The sequence below is a fragment of the Scyliorhinus torazame genome, chromosome 29 (genome assembly GCF_047496885.1).
Source record: "Scyliorhinus torazame isolate Kashiwa2021f chromosome 29, sScyTor2.1, whole genome shotgun sequence".
NCBI classification, from domain to species: Eukaryota; Metazoa; Chordata; class Chondrichthyes; order Carcharhiniformes; family Scyliorhinidae; genus Scyliorhinus; species Scyliorhinus torazame.
Genome location: NC_092735.1, coordinates 22,098,145 through 22,118,747, shown reverse-complemented (window position 1 = coordinate 22,118,747; position 20,603 = coordinate 22,098,145). Strand labels below are relative to the sequence as shown.

At 42.8% G+C, this 20,603-nt stretch overlaps 1 protein-coding gene across 1 annotated transcript in view; it reads right to left on the bottom strand.

The window, feature by feature from the left end:
* dlgap5 (discs, large (Drosophila) homolog-associated protein 5) overlaps positions 1-20,603 on the bottom strand; it is a 50,335-nt gene that overhangs the window by 22,151 nt on the left and 7,581 nt on the right. Inside the window, exons 3-10 of the mRNA XM_072492172.1 lie at positions 18,808-18,918; positions 18,437-18,563; positions 10,107-10,181; positions 7,807-7,880; positions 5,252-5,550; positions 3,613-3,737; positions 3,112-3,208; positions 765-853 (exon numbers count right to left, since the gene is read on the bottom strand). Of these exons, the coding sequence (XP_072348273.1) occupies positions 765-853; positions 3,112-3,208; positions 3,613-3,737; positions 5,252-5,550; positions 7,807-7,880; positions 10,107-10,181; positions 18,437-18,563; positions 18,808-18,918 (997 nt within the window). The remainder of the gene's footprint in view (positions 1-764; positions 854-3,111; positions 3,209-3,612; positions 3,738-5,251; positions 5,551-7,806; positions 7,881-10,106; positions 10,182-18,436; positions 18,564-18,807; positions 18,919-20,603) is intronic.

Genomic DNA, 20,603 nt, shown 5'->3' with positions numbered 1-20,603 from the left:
TTATAACATACAAATTTATGCTTTCCCTAATCTCTCCTGCCATCTGGAATGCAATAGTCAGCTCTGAAAAAAGATGTTTAATCATTTTTGCCTACATGTCAAAGGAACGCACATTAAAATTTAATAATAATTCTGCGTGGGTTTCCTCCCACAAGTCCCGAAAGACACACTCGTTAGGTTAATTGGACATTCTGGATTCTCCCTCAGTCTACCCGAACAGGCGTCGGAGTGTGGCGACGAGGGGATTTTCGCAGTAGTTTCATTGTTAATGTAAGGTGACTTGTGACACTAATAAAGATGATTAATATTATAATATAGTGTCACAAGTAGGCTTGTATTAACACTGCATTGAAACTGTGAAAATCACGTAGCCGCCACATTCCGGCGCCAGTTCGGGTACACAGAGGGAGAATTCAGAATGTCCAATTACCTAACAGCACGTCTTTCGGGATTTGTGGGAGGATACTGGAGCACCTGGACGAAACCCACGCTACCTACACAATTTATACAAATGATAAGCATTTGATGTTGTGTGTCACATTTAGCATGCTTAAAATCAGCAGCTTTCATTCTCATTAATATACTGACCCAGTGAGAAAGGTAATGCAGGAAGTACAAACAAGTCAGACTCATGAAATTTTAAACTGGAGCCTTTTTGTTGTGATATGAAATTGAAACCATAATCACTGCTAAAAATTACAGCCAACACCAGCTTGTGCAAATTACTTTAAGACAGTGGGACTTATTGAGAAAGTTCATCTTACCACCATCTGGAACCTCTTCAGAAGTAGCCCACCCCTCCCACTGCTGGCAGAGCCCAGTCAAACTCTCAGTCTCAGACACGACAATTCCTCTGCAAAAGAACACGTTCACATTTTAAAAAACATCCACCTCGTCTTTCCTAGGCGCCCAAGCTAATTCTGGTTCGGCATGGCACCCATTACAGTGCTACAAGCACTTGTTGACTTAAATTGTAAGAAACAAGATAATATTGTTGTACACGCACGCCTTCCAGTGTGGACGGCCCTTTAAAAACTATTAACCATGCTTACTTTTGTCCACCTAAATGCACTTTGAAAGGGGGTGTCCGGAGATGAGACCCCTTAAAACTAAATGGCTAGGATAACACTAGAATAGTTCTACATAAGTTAGTTTGAGGATTGAGACTAATCATAGAACGTATACCCAGTAATTATTACCTATTAAACATGTATTTTTAGAACATAGCAGTAACAAGTATTCAAACTCTTGTTAAAAGCAGTGGCCGCAATGCATGATGGAATTTAAGTTAGCTGACTTGTCCATGTTTTTAAGACAAACAGAAATAGTGTGGTCAGCAACAAGTCAGCTCAGTAAGCAAATCTCCGACCCCAGCATTCTGTTTCAGACAATCCATGGTGTAAAGAGGAACCAACTTCAACATCCTGCACCCAGACGAACAATGAGGTGGGCAGGAACTGGTTGAGATAAGTAACAGGGGAATGGCAGCAAAACAAAACATAACAGATAAAGCATCCTGGTAAACAGCAGGATGGAGTTAAATAGAGTTGATCCCAGGCATCATGCTGCTTAAAGTAAACTTCATTGGTCAATATAAAATTCACAGCTCCAAGGATTGGATCAAGTCCAACTGGGGTGGGCTATTGATTTTTGGAAAATTGTATAAATAGAAGTGTAGAGTGGTTTTGGCATTTATCCATATCACTCCCCTTCATATGTTGACCAATCTTGGAAAAATAAAGTCGTCTTAACCAGAGTTGGTGTCTGCAGGTCTTTGTGTTCAGCTGAGCTGTAACTAAGAGGGAGAAACCCCACGTAAAAGCCAGCTCAATACGCACGTCCTTGAAAACGCTCCTACACACTTCACAACAAAGATCACCGGATGGCCATCAGGGCTAGCCGATTTGTTCCTTGTATAAGCCGCCACATTGAGTCAGTTGCAGCAGCCCTACTGCAATCCAGTTCAGCTTCAACTGGGGCACAGGTTTATGGCTCATGTACATTCCAACTTAGAACCACCCAACAACTAGCAGAATGGAAAACTAATCCCACCACTTTTCATTCATTGGGATTTGCTGAATGTATTCCATTCGGATATCTATTAGCAGGTAATAAGAATTCATAAAATGCTCAGTTAAGCCAGACATTTCATTTTCAGACAACATAAAGGGATTTGCATCCTTGTTGCAACGCCATGAGGCACACAGGACTTCCACAGTCAATTGGCACTGCAGAAGAAAACAACCTTTTAAAAAGCCTGTTCACGGCTGATGGTAACCTTCTCAGATCTAAAGATCTGCTGCAAATATTTAAGCCCTGCAAATATATACGCTTTTTTAAAAGTACATATGAAGCAAGTAATGATGGCTTTGAGCTAGTACACAAGCAGCAGGCCAACCAGCATCTATTCACAGGCCTGTGTGCAACTTTTATTAAAAAAAGAAAACAAATCCAATTTGTGACTGATATTTTGGGCATACATTGAGACTATCCAAATCACCATCCTCCGACTGCCCTACAGAAAAGCAGAGACATAAATGCACGGCAGAATCAGACCCCCCCCCCCCCCCCCCCGCTGAAAAGGGAGGTTTAAAAAAAAAGTCAAAATAAATTCAGTCAAACCACTCAATTTGCAATAGGTCTCCTCTTGGTTTTTGGAATATGGAGGACGCTCATTAATAATTTTAAATTAAAAAAAAAAAATTGTCACAAGTAGGCTTACATTAACACTGAAATGAAGTTACTGTGAAAAGCCCCTAATCGCCACATTCCGATGCCTGTTCGGGTACACTGAGGGAGAATTCAGAATGTCCAATTTACCTAACAGCACGTCTTTCGGGAGGACAAACCGGAGGAAACCCACGCAGATACGGGGATAACGTGCGGACTCCGCACAGACAATGACCCAAGCTGGGAATTGACCCTGGGACCATGGCGTTAAGCGACAGTGTTAACCCGCCATTTTGCCTCCACATGGATGTCTTCTGACTGATATTAGAAAGATATGAAGTTAATCTTTGAAAATTAATTTGACAAGTTGAAATGATACATCTAGTTCAGCCTACTGCTTCAGTATCATTACTATATGCTAATATCAAACCTGTGGCAAACCTGAAATAAGCAACATCATGCACTGGTCCACTGACATCGGCTGTAGAGCTTGCTGAAGAGTCTTGGGGTTTGATAGGCCCTGGTATTTCTTCGATCACTAATGAAAGGGGGGAAAAAAAGGGAAAGATGTACAACAGTTAATGGAAAACAGACATGGGAATTGTCAATAAACAAACCCAGACACAATTTAAAATGACCAGATTAACTGTGGTAAAGACAAATAAGAGCAATTAAAAAAATATGGTTTTGGTTTAAATCAATAATTCCACGAATTTAGAAGACAAAGTTCGAGCAGTTGTTGAAAATTAAAGGCCAGTAGACTAATTTCTAAGTCCCTTGAGTAATAAACCTCAAATTTAATTGCGGCGTCTCATTCAGTCTTTAGTCAGCTCCATCATGCTCAAAGGATGCTGTAGGAGATTTTACAGCACGTATGACAGAAGCACAAGGATTATAGAATGAATTATTCACTTGTCTAGGCCCAGCAGAACGATTGCTTACCAGCACTAATAGTGTCTTCATTTTTTGCTTCAGGGAGACTTTCAGATTCAATTTCTGGTGCAAACTTATTTCTCCTCGTTCTGCTTTGCAAATTCTTTGTTGTGGAAGAGACAACATTACTTTTCCTGGACAAGGAAAGAGAAATCAAATTAAGCATTTCTGTTGGCAGGATCAGGACAGAGTATGAGAATTTAGGATTGAAGTCTGACTAAACTGGTAAAAAAAAAAAAGGCAGTCTCTAATCAATTGGATCAGATAAAACAACACTACTATGGATAGCCAGCAAATAGCAGGGCAGACTGCGTGGAAACATCAATATCTGCCACCCATACAGAATGTAATTAAGACATTAAAAGGATGTTTATGCAGGAATAAAGGGCAATAAGGTTTTAGAGAGGACAGCAAAAGGAAATGGACCAGAGATCGCTAACAAATTGGCACAGCTGGGTAGATGGTAGTGGAACAAAATACGGGAGCTTCGAATTGAAGGCAAACAGGGCAGCACGTGCAGTGGTTAGCACTGCTGCATCACGACGTCAAGGTCGCAGGTTCGATCCTGGCTTTGGGTTACTGCCCGTGTGGAGTTTGCACATTCTCCCTGTGTTTGCATGGGTTTCGCCCCCACAACCCAAAGATGTGCTGGTTAGGTGGATTGGCCAGGCTAAATTACCCCTCAATTGGAAAAAAATTATTGGGTACTCCAAATTTATTTAAAAACAAAAAGAATTGATGGCAAACATTACAAGTCTTTTGGGGGTTAATTCTTTTTGCCGTAACACCGGAGGTACCCACGGCAAAGCAACATTAACAGATGCTACTTTGCTGGCAATATTTTGATAGAGGGCCACCACACAAATGCAAACCCTAAAGAAATGCTAATTGCAAGATAATGAAATCATTGCTCAGCTCCTCCTCCTCATTCAATAAACACCCTCAAGCTTATTTCTGAACACAGCAAAAATCTTATAAAAGCCTTAATGCAATATGGCAATTTTAATTCCATCGTCCTCTCTGCTGCATGCAGGGTACAGCTCCACAAGCATTCTCCAGTACTTCACCCACATGGCACGCATTCACGTGCAAGAGAGAGTCTCGACGTGGAGTTCAGTCTATTTGACAACAGGGTGCACCCACAGCTGGACCCGATTTGCTCCTGCAAAACATACGCAATTCCAGCAGGGGAGACTGGACGCTGATCAGGAATTGCTAAAACCACAGCCAAAATTCCAGTACCTCATCCAAATTGGGCCGAGACCAAATAAGCCCAACTGCAAACCTAACAGCAATCAGTTAACTTGGCATGGATGGCCGAACCATGGCCCTTCGCCAGTGTGACATCACTATTTTGACTAAACTTGACAAACAAAAGGGAAGGAAAACAACAGGCAGCCTACGTCTCTCTCCCGATTGTTAGCCAGCACGCCCTAGTGGGACGACCTGTGGATGTTGTGCAAGAGGTTAGGATAGGACAAATATGGTTTAAATTGAAAAGAGCGTTTAACAAGGGTGTGCTATGTCGATTTGCTCAGTATGCTGGTCAAGGGTCATTAGCATACAGTAGAAACTGCAGAATTCTTACCACGGCAGGAGGAAGAAAAGTAAGAAACTGTTTACGTAGAGGCATAAAGTAATAACTTACAATTTATGGTCAACAGGACTCCAAGAACAAGGTCCAAAGAAATGATCGACACTGTGGGGGCTGAGTGGGGGAAATTTGAATTGGGGCAATCCCACCACAGGTGCAAAGGCATAGTTTTCAGGCGCAAAGGAGACTCTCTTGCTCACACGCCGAGTGTGCAGGACTGGTGGCATTTGATGCCCATCGTCATTTTCAGTAGGTGGAATCGGCTCCTCACAATTTTCTGGTTCATCTTTCTCACTGATGGCTTCCATTTCTGGTTCTTCACAAAGGACCGACTCCAGTTCATCAACGGCAACCTGCAAAACAAGTTTGATCAAAAACACTGAATACTTAAACATCACTTAACTGCCTTTAACTGAACTACTTTAGGCGAGGTGCAAGGTGACGGCAATACATTACAGTTTTATGGCACACATGCAGCGATGACTGAAATGTTGAATTGTCAAGGGACAGTTTATATTTTCCACATAACACAGACATTAAAATGCCAGTTCATTCATTCGCAACACAAGCAAATTACAACTGAACTATAGAGATTAATAATAATCAGCTTTATTAGTTCACAAGTAGGCTTACACTAACACTGCAATGAAGTTACTGGTAAATTCCCCTGTCGCCACACTCAAGCGCCTGTTCGGGTACACAGAGGGAGAATTCAGAATGTTCAATTCAGCTAACGAGCACGTCTTTCGGGACTTTTGCGGGAGGAAACTGGAGCACACGGAGGAAATCCACGCAGGCACGGGGGTTTCCTCGCACAAAAGTCCCAAAAGATGGGCTTGTTAGGTGAATTTAAAAAAAAAAGGATGTTGTTCTGGAACCAACACCATCCCAACAAGCTTTATCCATCCATATAACAATCCAGGAACTGGAGGCTCATCCTTCACCAACCAAGCAATATAGGGTTCCTTGGTCTTTTCCTTACCAGGACATGACGGTATCTCTATCTACATTGTTCAACATTTTAATCGTACTTTTTGTATGAAATATGAAAACTCAAAGCTTCTATTGAATGGAGGTAACTTGATCCACTGGCTTGCTCATTGACGTAACTGCAGCTGTGAAGCGAGGGGTTTGTCTGCTTATAAATGTAGAAAAGCACTTAATACAGGTTTCAGTCTCACTGAATTCTCAGTTGTGCACCCCCCCCCCCCCAACAACTTAAGCTATGCCAAGAAAGATTTGCGAACAGTATACGCATGCGGACAGTAACGTTATATAAATGCAGAAACAGTAACCAGGCGTACAACCCATTTTGCAAGATTTCTTGTATCATATGCTGGACCAACAAAATGGCCAGCTTAAGAGTGGCCCTTTCCCCCAATATCACAGTGTCATTGTTTCAGAGAATACCAAGGGCGCAAACAAACCAATTAGAATGACAAAGGGGGAGACATTCCATCTGGAATAAAAAGACAACATTCACCACGATAGAATGGATTTAAAAGCCACACAAAATTGCACATTGCTGGGTTTTTTTTAAAAACAAGAATGCTGTGTCAGCACACTGCCCCTAGAAAACAGTGCATGGGTTCGCCTATTGGCCGTTCTCATATAGAACAGGAGATACACTTGTATAAGAATACAAGAATAGGAGTGGACCATACATCTCTCAAGCCAGTCTGGTCATTAAATGTGAAGCATCAAACCCTTCGCGATAGAAAATTCCAAAGATTCATAACCCCTTTGGGTGAAGACGCTTGTCCTCAGTCCAAAATTCTCACCCCCTTATTGAGACTATGTTCTTGGTGTCTGAGTGTACCCAGTCACGATCCTTTAGAATCTTTAAAAAAAATAACTTTTAGAGTACCCACTTCATTTTTTCCAATTAAGAGACAATTTAGCATGGCCAATCCACCTAGCTTGCACATTTTTGGGGGCGAAACCCTCGCATACAAGGGGAGAATGTGCAAACTCCACACGGACAGTGACCCAGAGCTGGGATCGAACCTGGGACCTCGGTGACGTGAGGCCGCAGTGCTAACCCACTGCGCCTCCGTGCTGCCCTGATCCTTTAGAATCTTATGTTTCAACTAGATCACCTCAATTCTTCCCCAGAGGCCCAATTTACTCAAGCTGATCATAGATCAACCCCCTCACCCCAGGAACCAACCTAACAAAACTTCATAGTAAAACATCCATTGCCAAGTACATCCTTGCACAAATACAGAGGCCAAAACTGCGCACAGCCCTCCAGGTGTGGCATCGCTGTACAATGTTAGCAAGCCTTTTGCTCTTGTACCCAAATTCACTTGCAATGAATGGCAACATGCCATTTGCCTTCCTGATTGCTTGCTGTGCCTCTCCCTCCGAATATACATAAACTTGTGAATTAATCTATTTTCCGCCATGGGATGGTAGGCAAATTTTACTCCCGAGAGAAATTTTCAATTTTGAAAACAAAGACATCAGAATTGTTCGTGAAATATGGGTAATAGCACAATTGCAGTAAATTAAAAATTCAATTTTATACGGGAAAACAGAAATACTATTCCCAAAGAGTTTGATCTTGAAGGAATTGCAATTCCAGTGAAATATAGGGTAGTTCTCACCAGTTTGCAGTTAGATTTCTCCCATGATTTCCCTGGTTTCTTTGCTTTGTTTACAGCTGTTTGAGGCTTAGGGGCTAAATAAAAAAAATAAAGAAATTAGTCTTAAAAAAAAAACAAGAACACCAATTGTCAATCATAATCAAACTTGTCAACTGGCAGCCAGCACGCGAGTATAGAGTTCTTGACATCCAGACGTACAAATGGCAATTGGGCATCGAACTTCCCGTAACAGCCTCCCCGAACAGGCGCTGGAATGTAGCGACTAGGGGCTTTTCAGTGACATCATTTGAAGCCTACTTGTTACAATAAGCAATTTTCAGGTCATTCAAATTCACCTGCTGCTTCTGAATAAAAGTGGGATTGGGTATGAAGGGTTGTTCTTCCACTGGGCACTTATCTCCGAGTGAAACAGGATTCTCCTTCCTCAAGAGTAAATTCGAACCAGGCAATTTTACAAAAAGTGCAATTTGCACCATGTGGGGTCACTGGAAGTCTAACGTCATGGCCCAGTCATTTATGGACAACCACTTTAATATCTGGCTCCAATACTAGAATTTACAGTGTAGGAGGCTATTCGGCCCATCGAGTCTGCAGCGGCCCTTGGAAAGAGCATCCTACCCAAGCCCACACCCTATCCCCATAACCCCATCCAACCTTTTTGGACACCAAGGGCAATTTAGCATGGCTAATCCACCTAATCCACACATTTTTGGACTGTGGGAGGAAACCGGAGCACCCGCATGAAACCCACACAGACACGGGGAGAATGTGCAAACTCCGCACAGACAGTGACCCAAGCCGGGAATCGAACCTGGGACCCTGGAGTTGTGAAGCGACTGTGCTAACCACTATGCTACCATGTCCCCCTACCCCAGTGTGCTCTTGAACCCAGTGGCCTGGAGGAGGATTTCTAAACTTTATTTTAATTTTATTTTTTTAAATAAAAGGTACCAGTATATACAGCAGCACAATGGTTAGCACTGTTGCGTCACAGCACCAGGGACCCGGGTTCAATTCCCAGCTTGGGTCACTGTCTATGCGGAGTCTGCACAGTCTCCCGGTGTCTGAGTGGTTTCCTCCAGGTGCTCCGGTTTCCTCCCACAATTCCCAAAAGACGTGCCGTTAGGTGAATTGGACATTCTGAATTCTCCCGCTGTGTATCCAAACAGGCACCGGAGTGCAGCGACTAAGGGATTTTCACAACTTCATTGCAATGTTAATGTGAGCCTACTTGTAACATTAATAAAGATTTATTCCAATTAATATTTAAATTCTTCCGATGATAAAATGGTTGGTCAAAACTCTTCATCATACACATGAAAGATGAAATTGCAAAAAAATCTATTGTTATTTCTTCTCAACTCCTGTTCATCAAAAAAAAAAAAACCTGATGTAATGTATTATACATATCATGGGTTGCTTCCCGAAACCTACTATGGATTGCTTCCCAAACGGTATACACTGTTTTGAAGGGGGTATTTAATAGGAAAGCAAATGCAGCAGCTAAATTTTAAGCAGAATACCACCATTATTACTCGTGGATGTTAGGTGGGGTTACGGGGAAAGGGAGGGCGAGTGGATCTGGGTAGGGGGCCCCTTCAGAGGGTCGGTGCAGTCGATGGGCCGAATGAAATGAAAATCGCTTATTGTCACAAGTAGGCTTCAAATGAAGTTACTGTGAAAAGCCCCCAGTCACCACGTTCTGGCACCTGTTCGGGGAGGCTGGTACGGGAATTGAACCGTGCTGCTGGCCTGCTTTAATTGAGCCCAGTGTGCTAAACCAGCCCCTTATGGTCTCCTTCTGCACCGTAAAGATCTATAAAATCTAGTCACAAAGGCATCAGGAATGGGAAAAGACAACGTTGTGTCCATTTTTTCTTATTTACTGATGTGTTACAACCCAATTATAAAACTGCTCCAGATCCAGTTATCACAGCGTAGATTGAATATTTATCAAGCATGTAACTAATTTATCACTCCGGCACAGGGAGCTGAATGGGACCATTTACTGAAGCAACAGGACCCGAGCTGATAAAGATAAAAACAGGGCTATTTGCATTTGAGCCAGTGGCATTTGTTTTTAAGGCTGCTCAATTGCAGAAGGCACCCCAGTAAAAAAACTATGCTGGATAGTAACAGGATTCCCGAGCAGATTTTTTTTGCCCTCCCCTAACTTGGGATTCGCAAGAGGAAACTTTATTAACCCCACTACACAAGCTATCGGTTACCAGCTTTCGGTTCAACTGCTCATATTTAAGCAGCTGAGCCAGTGTGCACCATGGCTTACAAGTTGAACTTACCCTGTACAGGTTTCACAACTTTTGGTTCAGGCCGGCCTCTTGTATGTGTTGGTTTGACGGATGTAGCTGGGACACCTAGTATTTTTTTGGGGGGGGGGTGGGGGCGGAAAGAGGCGAAATGAAAGATCAGCTATTGTAATAACACGGCAACAGCAAATTCAAACATTTAAAAGGATAGAAAGTCCATAAGCTATAGCCTGGAGGGTATACCTTTATTGAAAAGACAATTTAAAACATTTCTAGCTTGCATTACAATGAATCACGACAAACATGTTGCGCAAAATACAAGAGCTTGAATGGAGATCAGGACACCAAGTCGAGGAACAGAACTCTAGAACAATATTTTAACATGTACTCTTCAGGAATCAAAATGGGTCACTGATGCACGATCAATAACTACTAAAACGAGGTTGTAGTACAACTGAAGGCTTTAATAAGCTACAAGTATTCCCCAGCAGCTCACGTACAGAATGAGGGCTGCTGGGACGGCCAGAGTTCTTATACCCTGTCTATCGGGGCGGAGCTACCATACTCTACAGCCAATGGTAAAACCCCTAGGTTTAACCAATGGTACTTCAGCCTCTCAGGTACCGTAATACCTGATAATACCAGTCACACTGGATCACAATTTACATTAAAAAGCTGCAGTTCTCAATTTTCTTAAAGGCAGTAAATTTTAAAATTCTGATTCTATTAAACATTAACGCTCGACAAGGGGCTTTAAAAAAAAAAAAGCTTTTAAGAGCTCTACTGTATTATTTATAAACCCAGTACCCTCGTAGATTTCAGGCACATGAATCAAGCCTGCTGCTAAACTGTGATCTGTAGCTATTTATTGACACCAGCATCATCTGAAACCTACAGCTGTGTTATTTGTTTTTATAAAAAGCTCCATCAGATAGCAGTTTTTCAACATAGTTCCAATTTTACCACTCTAACCGATTTGTCCCAAAATCTGCTTTCATAAACTAGTCCATATTCTGACGAAGCTCTAGGATAAACACCCCCCCCCCTCCCCGCCCTTCAACCCATGTTAATCTTCAAAGCATAGAATGATCCACCACTCGGCCCATCATGCCTGTCAGGTTTTAAAGAACCAATCAAGTTGATCACACCACCCCCTGCTCGCTCCTCATCCCGGCCCCCGCAAACGTTTTCATTCCAAGTCTTAGGATCTCTCAAACCTTCTCTTAACCGATTTCAGGGAGAGCCAATTCAACTTTTCTAGTTTTTGGATGCAACACCCGGTCCCAGTCTAGTAAATAATGTCTGTACCCTTGGGGCCTTGGCATCCTTCCTGAAAAGTGTAGTGCCCAGGCACAAACACCACACTTATTCAGGTCTTCTGGTTCTCAAGACGTGACCAATTAAAATTTTGCACTTATCCAGTTGAAACCTCGCTTCCCTCCTCCCCCAACATCCAGGCCTGGTCCTTTTGCTCTATCCTCACGTTGTTATCTCGCCAGCACATGTAAATTTCAGTACATCTAGTTTAATACTTCCTGCAGCATGTTTTAGAAATGCACAAAATGCTCTGTAATAGATCGAAAAAAGTAATCTCATTATGCTGTGCAATCCAATGTCCCATCCTTTCCGAACTGCAGCCACTGACTTGATATCCTAAGGGACTTTATCTACCATAACGCCACAATTGCTTTTCTGATCTTTTGGTCAACCCCTTTCCAACAAGAGCCTAAATATCTCCTCCAGTGGTGTTCACAGCGAATCCCACATGGCTCAGATGTTTTGCTTAACTGAATCTAATTCAAAGATCCACCAATGAGTTACAGTCCGACTCTCTTGGAACATCCACACTGCTCCGAAACTGCCACTCATTGCTAACTATAACCTTTATAATAAGAAGTCTTACAACACCAGGTCAAAGTCCAACAGGTTTGTTTCGATGTCACTAGCTTTCAGAGCGCTGCTCCGAATGAGCGGACATCGCGCGATAATCACCAGGCAGGAATGTTCCCTTCCAGTCGGGGAACACTTCAGCAGTCAAGGGCATTCAGCCTCTGATCTACAGGTAAGCATTCTCCAAGGCGGCCTTCAGGACGTGCGACAACGCAGAATCGCCGAGCAGAAGCTTATAGCCAAGTTCCGCACACATGAGTGCGGCCTCAACCGGGACCTGGGATTCATGTCGCATTTCATTCATCCCCCACCATCTGGCCTGCGAAATCCTACCAACTGTCCTGGCTTGACACAATTCACACCTCTTTAACCTGGGGTTACCCCATCTCTGGATCTGTAAAGATTTAATCACCTGCTAATGCTCGCATTCCAAGCATTGTCTGGCATCTTTGAATCTCTCTATATATTTGTTTCTGGAACATACCTCTGCATTCACCAGAGGAAGGAGCAGCGCTCCAAAAGCTAGCGACATCGAAACAAACCTGTTGGACTTTAACCTGGTGTTGTAAGACTTCATTACTGTGCTCACCCCAGTCCAACGCCGGCATCTCCACATTATAACCTTTATGCCCATGTCCACAATGACAAATCTTAGCACTTCTGACATTGGTGACACTGAACACAACACCCACCCCTCCTAATATGCGTCAGAATCTATTTATCACATTTTTCATTATGCTCGCTTTTCAACAGCCGTTGAGTTTTTCTCCTAATAGTGATCTGCGCTTTCCATTCGGATAGATACTCCTTGGTATCAAAATGCTTTTAATTTACCCGTATTAGCTTTCATTACTTGAGTCGTCAAATCGAGGCAGCACAGGGCGGCTCCTTCAATTCCTCACCAAGCAGCTGCATGAGAAAATCAGTTCCAAATCTTTCACATAAAATGTCGTTTTAGGTCTAAGCACTTTTGCCTGATCAATGCAGCCATTTTTTTTTTGCAGGATAACAAATATTAGGTAGTGTCTAAGAGCCATGGTCCTTTCAACCGTTGCATTTAGTTTGTTGCTTCCGTATAAAGAAAGAAAGTCGATAATGTTGGCCTAAGTCGTACTGCAGGATATAGTTTGCTTCCAGGGCTGCTTTCTAGGCGCTCAAAATAAAAGATTACTAGTTGGAGGTTAGTCAGTTAGATTAACCTCTTAATAGATTTTCTATCAGTTAGTTCATACTTCAATAGGTTTTCGATAGGTTGCATGTAAACACTTTTAGGCAGTTCCGTACAACACATTGGGACATTGCTAAATTTCAAAGTGCCAATCAGGTTTTCAAGACTGCTTTGTTAAAATGCTTCAGTTGGGTTGGAGATTCTGCAATAAAACAAGTGCCTGACCTCCAAATCATTTAGCGCTCACATGTATAACAAAAATTAATCTACAATAGCACTAAGATTCAGGGTGCCAAGCAATTAACAAATTATTTGTCTCCCCTCTACATTTTAATCCCGGTTAATCGGTTTTGGTTGGCCCCTTGCCAATTTCAGATATACAGAGCTCAATTTTGCAAAGCCACAGCCTGCGGCATAGTGGTTAGCCAGGGACCTGGGTTCAATTCCGACCTTGGGAGTGTGGAGTTTTCACTTTCTCCCCGGTTTCCTTCCACAGCACAAAAATGTGCTGGTTAGGTGCATTAGCCGGGCTAAATTTCCCATTAGTGTTCAGAGATGTGCAGGTTAGATGGGGTTAAAGGGATAGGATGGGAGTATGGGCTGACGTAGGGTGCTCCTTCAGGCGGTCTGTACAGATTTGATGGGCCAAATGGCCTTCTGCACTGCAGGGATTCTATGAATCCAAGGACACCTGGAAAATGGCCAATGCCATTTTGGGGCAGGCAACACTCAGGCCACTTTCAAGAGGGCAATATGCACCTTGCAAGCGTTAATAAGGGATCCAGTCCTCTGTTTTAAGGACTTTTCTCAGAAAATCAGAGCTCAGGCATTCCTGTCCTTGATGTGGCCAAACCAATTTTCCTTAAAAAGCAGCGGCTACCAAAAACAAAGCCCAAGTTTCAGTAAAAATATAATACAAAACAACATTTCAGTTTTTCCCCATACAGTTCTTGCGTGCAAGACTGGACAGACTGGACAAAGTCCACACGAATAAAAAGACAATTTTGCTGAATTATATACATTATTGATCTTTCAATAAGGGGACAAGATGTCACAATCAACAAGTTAAAGTTGCCATCTGAAAAGTCTCAATTCATCACGGAAGGGGACATAGTGATTTAGTGCCAGTCATTCAAAGCAATTAACAGGAGATCAGGATACCACTTTTGTTTAGCTCCTTGGTATTTTCTCTCAAATTTGGATTCCAAACGCAATTCCCAATTTACAATATCAAATCAGGATCAGATTAATCTCAAATTCCAACTATTTGATGCAATGAAACAGAAAACAGATAGACATAAGCAGTTTATGTACGCAACTAACAGACCAAATCAATTTCTGCATGGTCGATCATTTCTCTTCTCACTGGTCACTGCTGCCCCACTCAACCCCACCACAGATTTATTTACTTAAAGGTAGCAATCAAGATCCGAACGGTCTAGCAATCTATCCATTAGCCAGGAGTACCTAGGTGCAATCTCTGCTGAACTGACGGAATAGAATTTCTACAGTGCAGAAGGCCATTCGGCCCATTGAGTCTGCACTGACCCTCTGAAAGAGCACCCTCCCTAGGCCCACTCCCCTTCACTGTCCCCTAATCTAAACATTAAGGGCAATTTGCGTGGTCAATCCATCTCCGTACAGTCCCAGCCCCGCCACTATTTGCAGACTTGTACTCAATGTTGTATTGTACATACTGATGTGGAGATGCCGGTGTTGGACTGGGGTGGGCACAGTAAGAAGTCTTACAACACCAGGTTAAAGTCCAACAGGTTTGTTTTGAATCACTAGCTTTCGGAGCATTGCTCCTTCCTCAGGTGAATGGAGAGTTAGGTTCCAGAAACACACATACATACATACACATATACATACACATACAGACAATGTCAAAGATGCAATATGATACTTTGAATGAGAGTCTTTGCAAGTAATTTACCTGGTGTTTTAAGACTTCTTATTTTACATTGATAGCCAAGCCTGCTCACCTTTCAACAAAATTATGGCCTAAATTCTACTTTCCTGTCCGTCACCCATAACCCTCAATTCTCTTTCCTGATCAAAAAAATCTGTCTAACTAGGCCTTGAAGATATTCAATGACCCAGCCTCTGCAGCTTGCTGAGGGAGAGAATTCCAGATAACGACCCTCGGGAGGTATTTTCTCCCTACCTCAGTCTTAATTGGGGAGACCCCTTATTTTGAAATTGTGCCCCTTAGTTCGAGTTCCAGAAATGCAAGAGCCTCTCAGCATCTACCTTGTCAAGCTCCCTCAAGATCTTGGATGTTTCAATAAAGATCAATGAGTACAAGCCTAACCTGCTCAACCGGTTGTCAAAACAAATCCCCAAGCCCAGGAACCAGCCTAGGTGAGCCTTCTTTAAACGGTTTCCAATGCAAGTAAATCCCACTTTAATGGTGATCAAAACTACACAGTACTCCAGGTGCAGTCTCACCAACACCCGGGACAAATGCAGCAAAATGTCCCGATCTTTATACGCCCCCCCCACCCGCAATAACTGGCCAGCAATCCATTTGCCGTACATACATGCTGACTTTGATTCAAGAACACGGACATCCAGATCTCTTGCTCTTCATGTAAACATTCCATGTAAACATTACACTTTTCTATTCTTCCTGGCAAAATGGACAACTCCCATTTTCCCACATACTTCATCTGCCAATTTTGCTCATTCGCTTCACCTATCGGAATAACTTTATATCCTCCTCACAACTTGCTTTCCTACCTATCTTTGTATGATCAGCAAATTTGGCTACAAGGCTGAATTGTTCAAATCATTATTTTAGATCATAAATAAAGTGGAGGCCCCAGCATTATCCCTGCAGCAAACTCCTAGTTTGCCAACCTGAAAATGACCCATTTATCCCTATTGTTTCTTTTCATTAGCCAATCAACCCATGCTACTATATCACAACACGGGGCGCAGTGGTTAGCACTGGGACTACGGCGCTGAGGACCCCGGTTCAAATCCTGGCCCTGGGTCACTGTCCGTGTGGCGTTTGCACATTCTCCCAGTGTCTGTGTGGGTTTCACCTCCACAACCCAAGGGTGTATAGGTAAGGTGGATTGGCCACACTAAATTGCCCCTTAATTGGAAAAAAATATTACATCACAACACACACCATGAGCATTCATCGTATGCGACACCGTATCAAATGCCTTTTGGAAAGCCAATATATTACGTCTACTAGTTTGCCATTATCTATCTTGCTCGATGCCTCTTCAAAAAAATACAGATAAATTCGGCAAACATTATTTCCCTTTCACAAAATCATGATTGCAGCATTTCCCCCCCAATGACGGACGTTAGGCTAACTGGTCTATACCTTTTTACTTGATCTCCCTCCTTTCTTGAATAAAGGTTTTAAATTTCCAGCTTTCTAATCTCCTTGGGCCATTGGAAGATTACAACCAATGCATCCCTTATCTCTCGACCAACCAGGATGCAAGCCATCAGGCCCTGGGGACTTTGTAGCCTAAAGTAAGAGGATCATTATAATCAGCCTCAGTCCATTACCTTTGCTTCAGTGATAGTGAAAGTGTCCCCTGTGCAATAATTGGTGCCCAGGGACTAACAACAATAAAAGATTTATTGATAATACTGAGCAGCTCTTATGTGCAGTGTCTGCCCTTGCCCAGGGGAGAACGCCTGCCCTTCCCGACCGCTTTTGTATCCACATCATCTAAGCTTCCATATGACCACCCGGGCTACACATCCTTCCCATTTCCCTCTATGTTGTGTTCTTGGGATGTTTTGTGTGACTTCTACTATGAAACAGAAACGAAATACTTGCTCAAAGCCCCCATTTTCTGGTTTCCCTTCAATTCCACAGTCACAAGCGCTAAGGCCAAGGGGCTAATGCTCCTCTTACTTTCCTTTTTATGCACTTGTAGAATCTTTTACTGCCTGTTTTTATATTTCTTTTCTCTCAGTCTAATTTCTCCATTTAAGTCTTCCTTTGCTGTTTCCAAAACTTGCCCATTCTTCTGGGCTACCACTAATCTTTGCAGTTTTGTACATCTTTCAATTTGATACCATCCAAGGCTTCCTTAGTTAACCACAGATGGTGCATATTTATGGCACATTTATTAAGAGCCTTTTTTGGAGCTGCTGCCATGAAGCAATAGCTACCCAGGTCTGTTCCTGGCAGAGATTTATCGGGCTAAGATTCCTGCCTCTCAGCTCCAGTGGTGTTGGAAGCGGCAGTGGCTGACACTTTTTTTATTTAGTCTTGTCTTCAGCGTCATGGAGGATGTTGAAAGGGATAGGATTGGTCGTCGAGTTTCTGGTCAAAACAATTGGTGATGGTGCAGCCAAACATCACCTGCTGTCACTGGCTCCTTGACCTCCAATCACAAGTTCCCTGCTTCGTCCCCTCGATGCTCCTCCAATCAGAGTCTACAGGAGCAGCAAGAGCAGGCAGTAAGGAACCAGTATTGGAAGAGGTGGTGCGTCTAGCATGGAAAAGACATAAGCGAACACAGATTCCGTTTCCACCCCCATACCCATTGTTACTACAACTGCATTATTTTCTCCCCCACTGACGCTCATATTTTCGATTGCTCAGTCCCGAGGCTGCAGGGGTCAGAGTCATAATTAGAACAGAGGAATTCCAAAACTTAAATGTAGGAAATCTGCCAAAGAGCGGAAATTTCTCACCCCTGATTAAAGTAAGTGGATCATTATAATGCAAGCATCCTACTTGGCTCATTGATGCTGACACCAGGCACTTAAAATGCATCAGCTCAATTTATTCTAGTGCAGAAAGTAAGCATTAAGAGCTTCATAGTCACTGGATTTCTGCAGCATTTCATACAGAACTCGTCGTCAAGGGACAGTCAATTGCATCAGAAACTCAGTGTATTCTCCCTTTAATTCCAAGTCCAGAATACACAAGGCACCTCTCTACGTTTGTGCTGTTAAGCTAGTCTACCATACTCTATGTTCCCAAGGTGAAACATTTTAACGAGCTGAGCTTTTGGGATCCTCTTGGATTTGCAGAATCATGACAGTCCAGTTCATACATTCACCTAACTGCCATATTAAGCAGATAAACGTAAACTTTATTTACCTTTATTCAGTGGAGCTTGTATCTGTAAATCCCAGAGGCGGCCAGAAATTCTGCAGAACATTTCAGTTTACCTAGACAACATTGATTACTTAAAAATCAGAATCCTCTTCCCACTATAGTTCTTTGGATGCTAAACCTCTGTTCTTCCTCCAAAGGGAAAAAGTAAACCAACATCTCCAAACTATCGTCACGGTGTTATCAATGAAATAAAGTTACCTCTTTTCTCCCTTGCAGCTGGCACTTTGGGTCCTGCAGTTTGAATGGCTTGGTGCTGACTCCTTGTCCCAGTGGACATCGTGGAACCTCTTTGATTAGAAATCACACTGCTTTTGACAGGACCTACCTGCAACACAATAACAAGTTCAAACTTGGTAATTCATTGCTTTATAGATAACAAAACAAACATCCCCAGGGCAGTAGGCAATTTTGTTCCTTCAAAAAATGTTACTTACTGAAAAATAATCCATGATATGGAGATGCTTTGGCAACATTTGTTTACAACTAGCCAGGGAATTTCTAACTAAGCCATAATTTACTGCCATCGTAATTACTCAGGATACTACAGCCCTGCCTTTTGAAGTCATTACCTTTGCAGGGGCTGTGAATTTGGGTTCACTGGGTGTCTTTGTCACGAGCAGCTCTTGTTTCTTGGACATTGATCTCGTCACCCTCAACTCTGAGGCAGAAGGCACAACAGCCTAGAATTAAAAAAAGGAAGAACAATTACAGTTCACATATTGCTGCAGAGCAAGATGTATGCAATATAAAAGCAAATTACTGTGGATGCTGGAATCTGAAACCAAAGAGAAAATGCTGGAAAATCTCAAGCAGGTCTGGCAGCATCTGTAGGGAGAGAAAAGAGCTAACGTTTCGAGTCCAGATGACCCTTTGTCAAGATGTATTTAATATGCTTATTAAACCACTTTGGATAAGGTGCAAGTCACAAATTGCAAACTAAGTGTTTACCAAGTTCCTACGAATTTAACTAGAATGCTTTGAAACTCCAATCTATTTCTGCTTCCTCACTTGGAACTCAACTATAATTTTATAACTAGCAACATGCACCAGGCCTACAACCCACACATCGTGACAGATATTCTGCAAACCTGCAGAACTTCTGCAGTATCAGAGAAGCTGTCATCATCTCCCAGTTAGCACCTCTCAACTCATTCACATGTTCCATGATAGGAACAAGACAGTGGTTGGAGCTCCAAGATAGCATTGGTCTCAAATTCTCTTTCAGCCACCATCGGTCTTGTTCTATCTCCAAATTTCACCTAAAAAATGTTTGATGCACAAGATTTAAAACAGGAGGCGCTTACTTGGTCCACTCAGTCTTACAGCAATTAAACTAAATGCACTTCTTGTTCCCTCTGGCACTGTGCTTCCAATGTGACCCCATTTTAACAGTTAAAAATTGCCATGACTCATGGCAATGAGTCGTAACAGCCTCCCCGAACAGGCGCCGGAATGTGGCGACTAGGGGCTTTTCACAGTAACTTCATTTGAAGCCTACTTGTGACAATAAGCGATTTTCATTTCATTCATTCATTGACTGCAGGCACAAATTGTGTCTTCGGACAATTTCAGCCAAGCTCTCCACATTCCCTGATGACAGAAAACTATTCGCTCCACAGTAACGGCATAGCACGTCTCACCACCCAAACACACTGCTCTTGATTTGGTCAGCGATGCCTGTGAAATAACTGTTCGGTTATTCGCTCACTCAGTCAATGACTTGCACCAAGCCAGACAGACACATCCAGTCCACTTACCACAGGATTGGAGTCTGACAAGAAGGATTCTCAGATTGTTGCTGAAACGGCCCCTTAGCCAAAGGTCTGAGCAGATAAGCAAGCAACCCTGATTGTTAACTTTATTCATAAGTGACATTTGAACTGTATTGGGTCGCTTAATTGGAATATAGTGGCAGGTGTAGATAGGGAGTTTATTTTAAAAAAAAAGTAAAAATTTTTTTTTATAAGGTATTTGAAAATTTTATAACAGTAACAAAAACAATGACGTTGTATCAACATGGTAAAATAAACATTTCCTCCCCCCCCCCCACCCAGCCCAATCTTCACACACCTCAACCAAACAACAATCCCCCCCCCCCCCCCCCCCCCGCAGGAATACTGCATCTGATGACATTTTCCCCGAGAGAGTCGACGAACTGCTGCCACCTCCGGGAGAACCCCAATACTGACTCTCTTAAAGCAAACTTTATTTTTTCAAGACTGAGAACCCCAGCCATGTCACTAACCCCGGTCTCGACACTCAGGGGCTTCGAGTGCCTCCACATTAATAAGATCCGTCTCCGGGCTACCAGGGAGGCAAAGGCCAGGACGTCGGCCTTTTTCGCCCCCTGAAATCCCGGATCTTC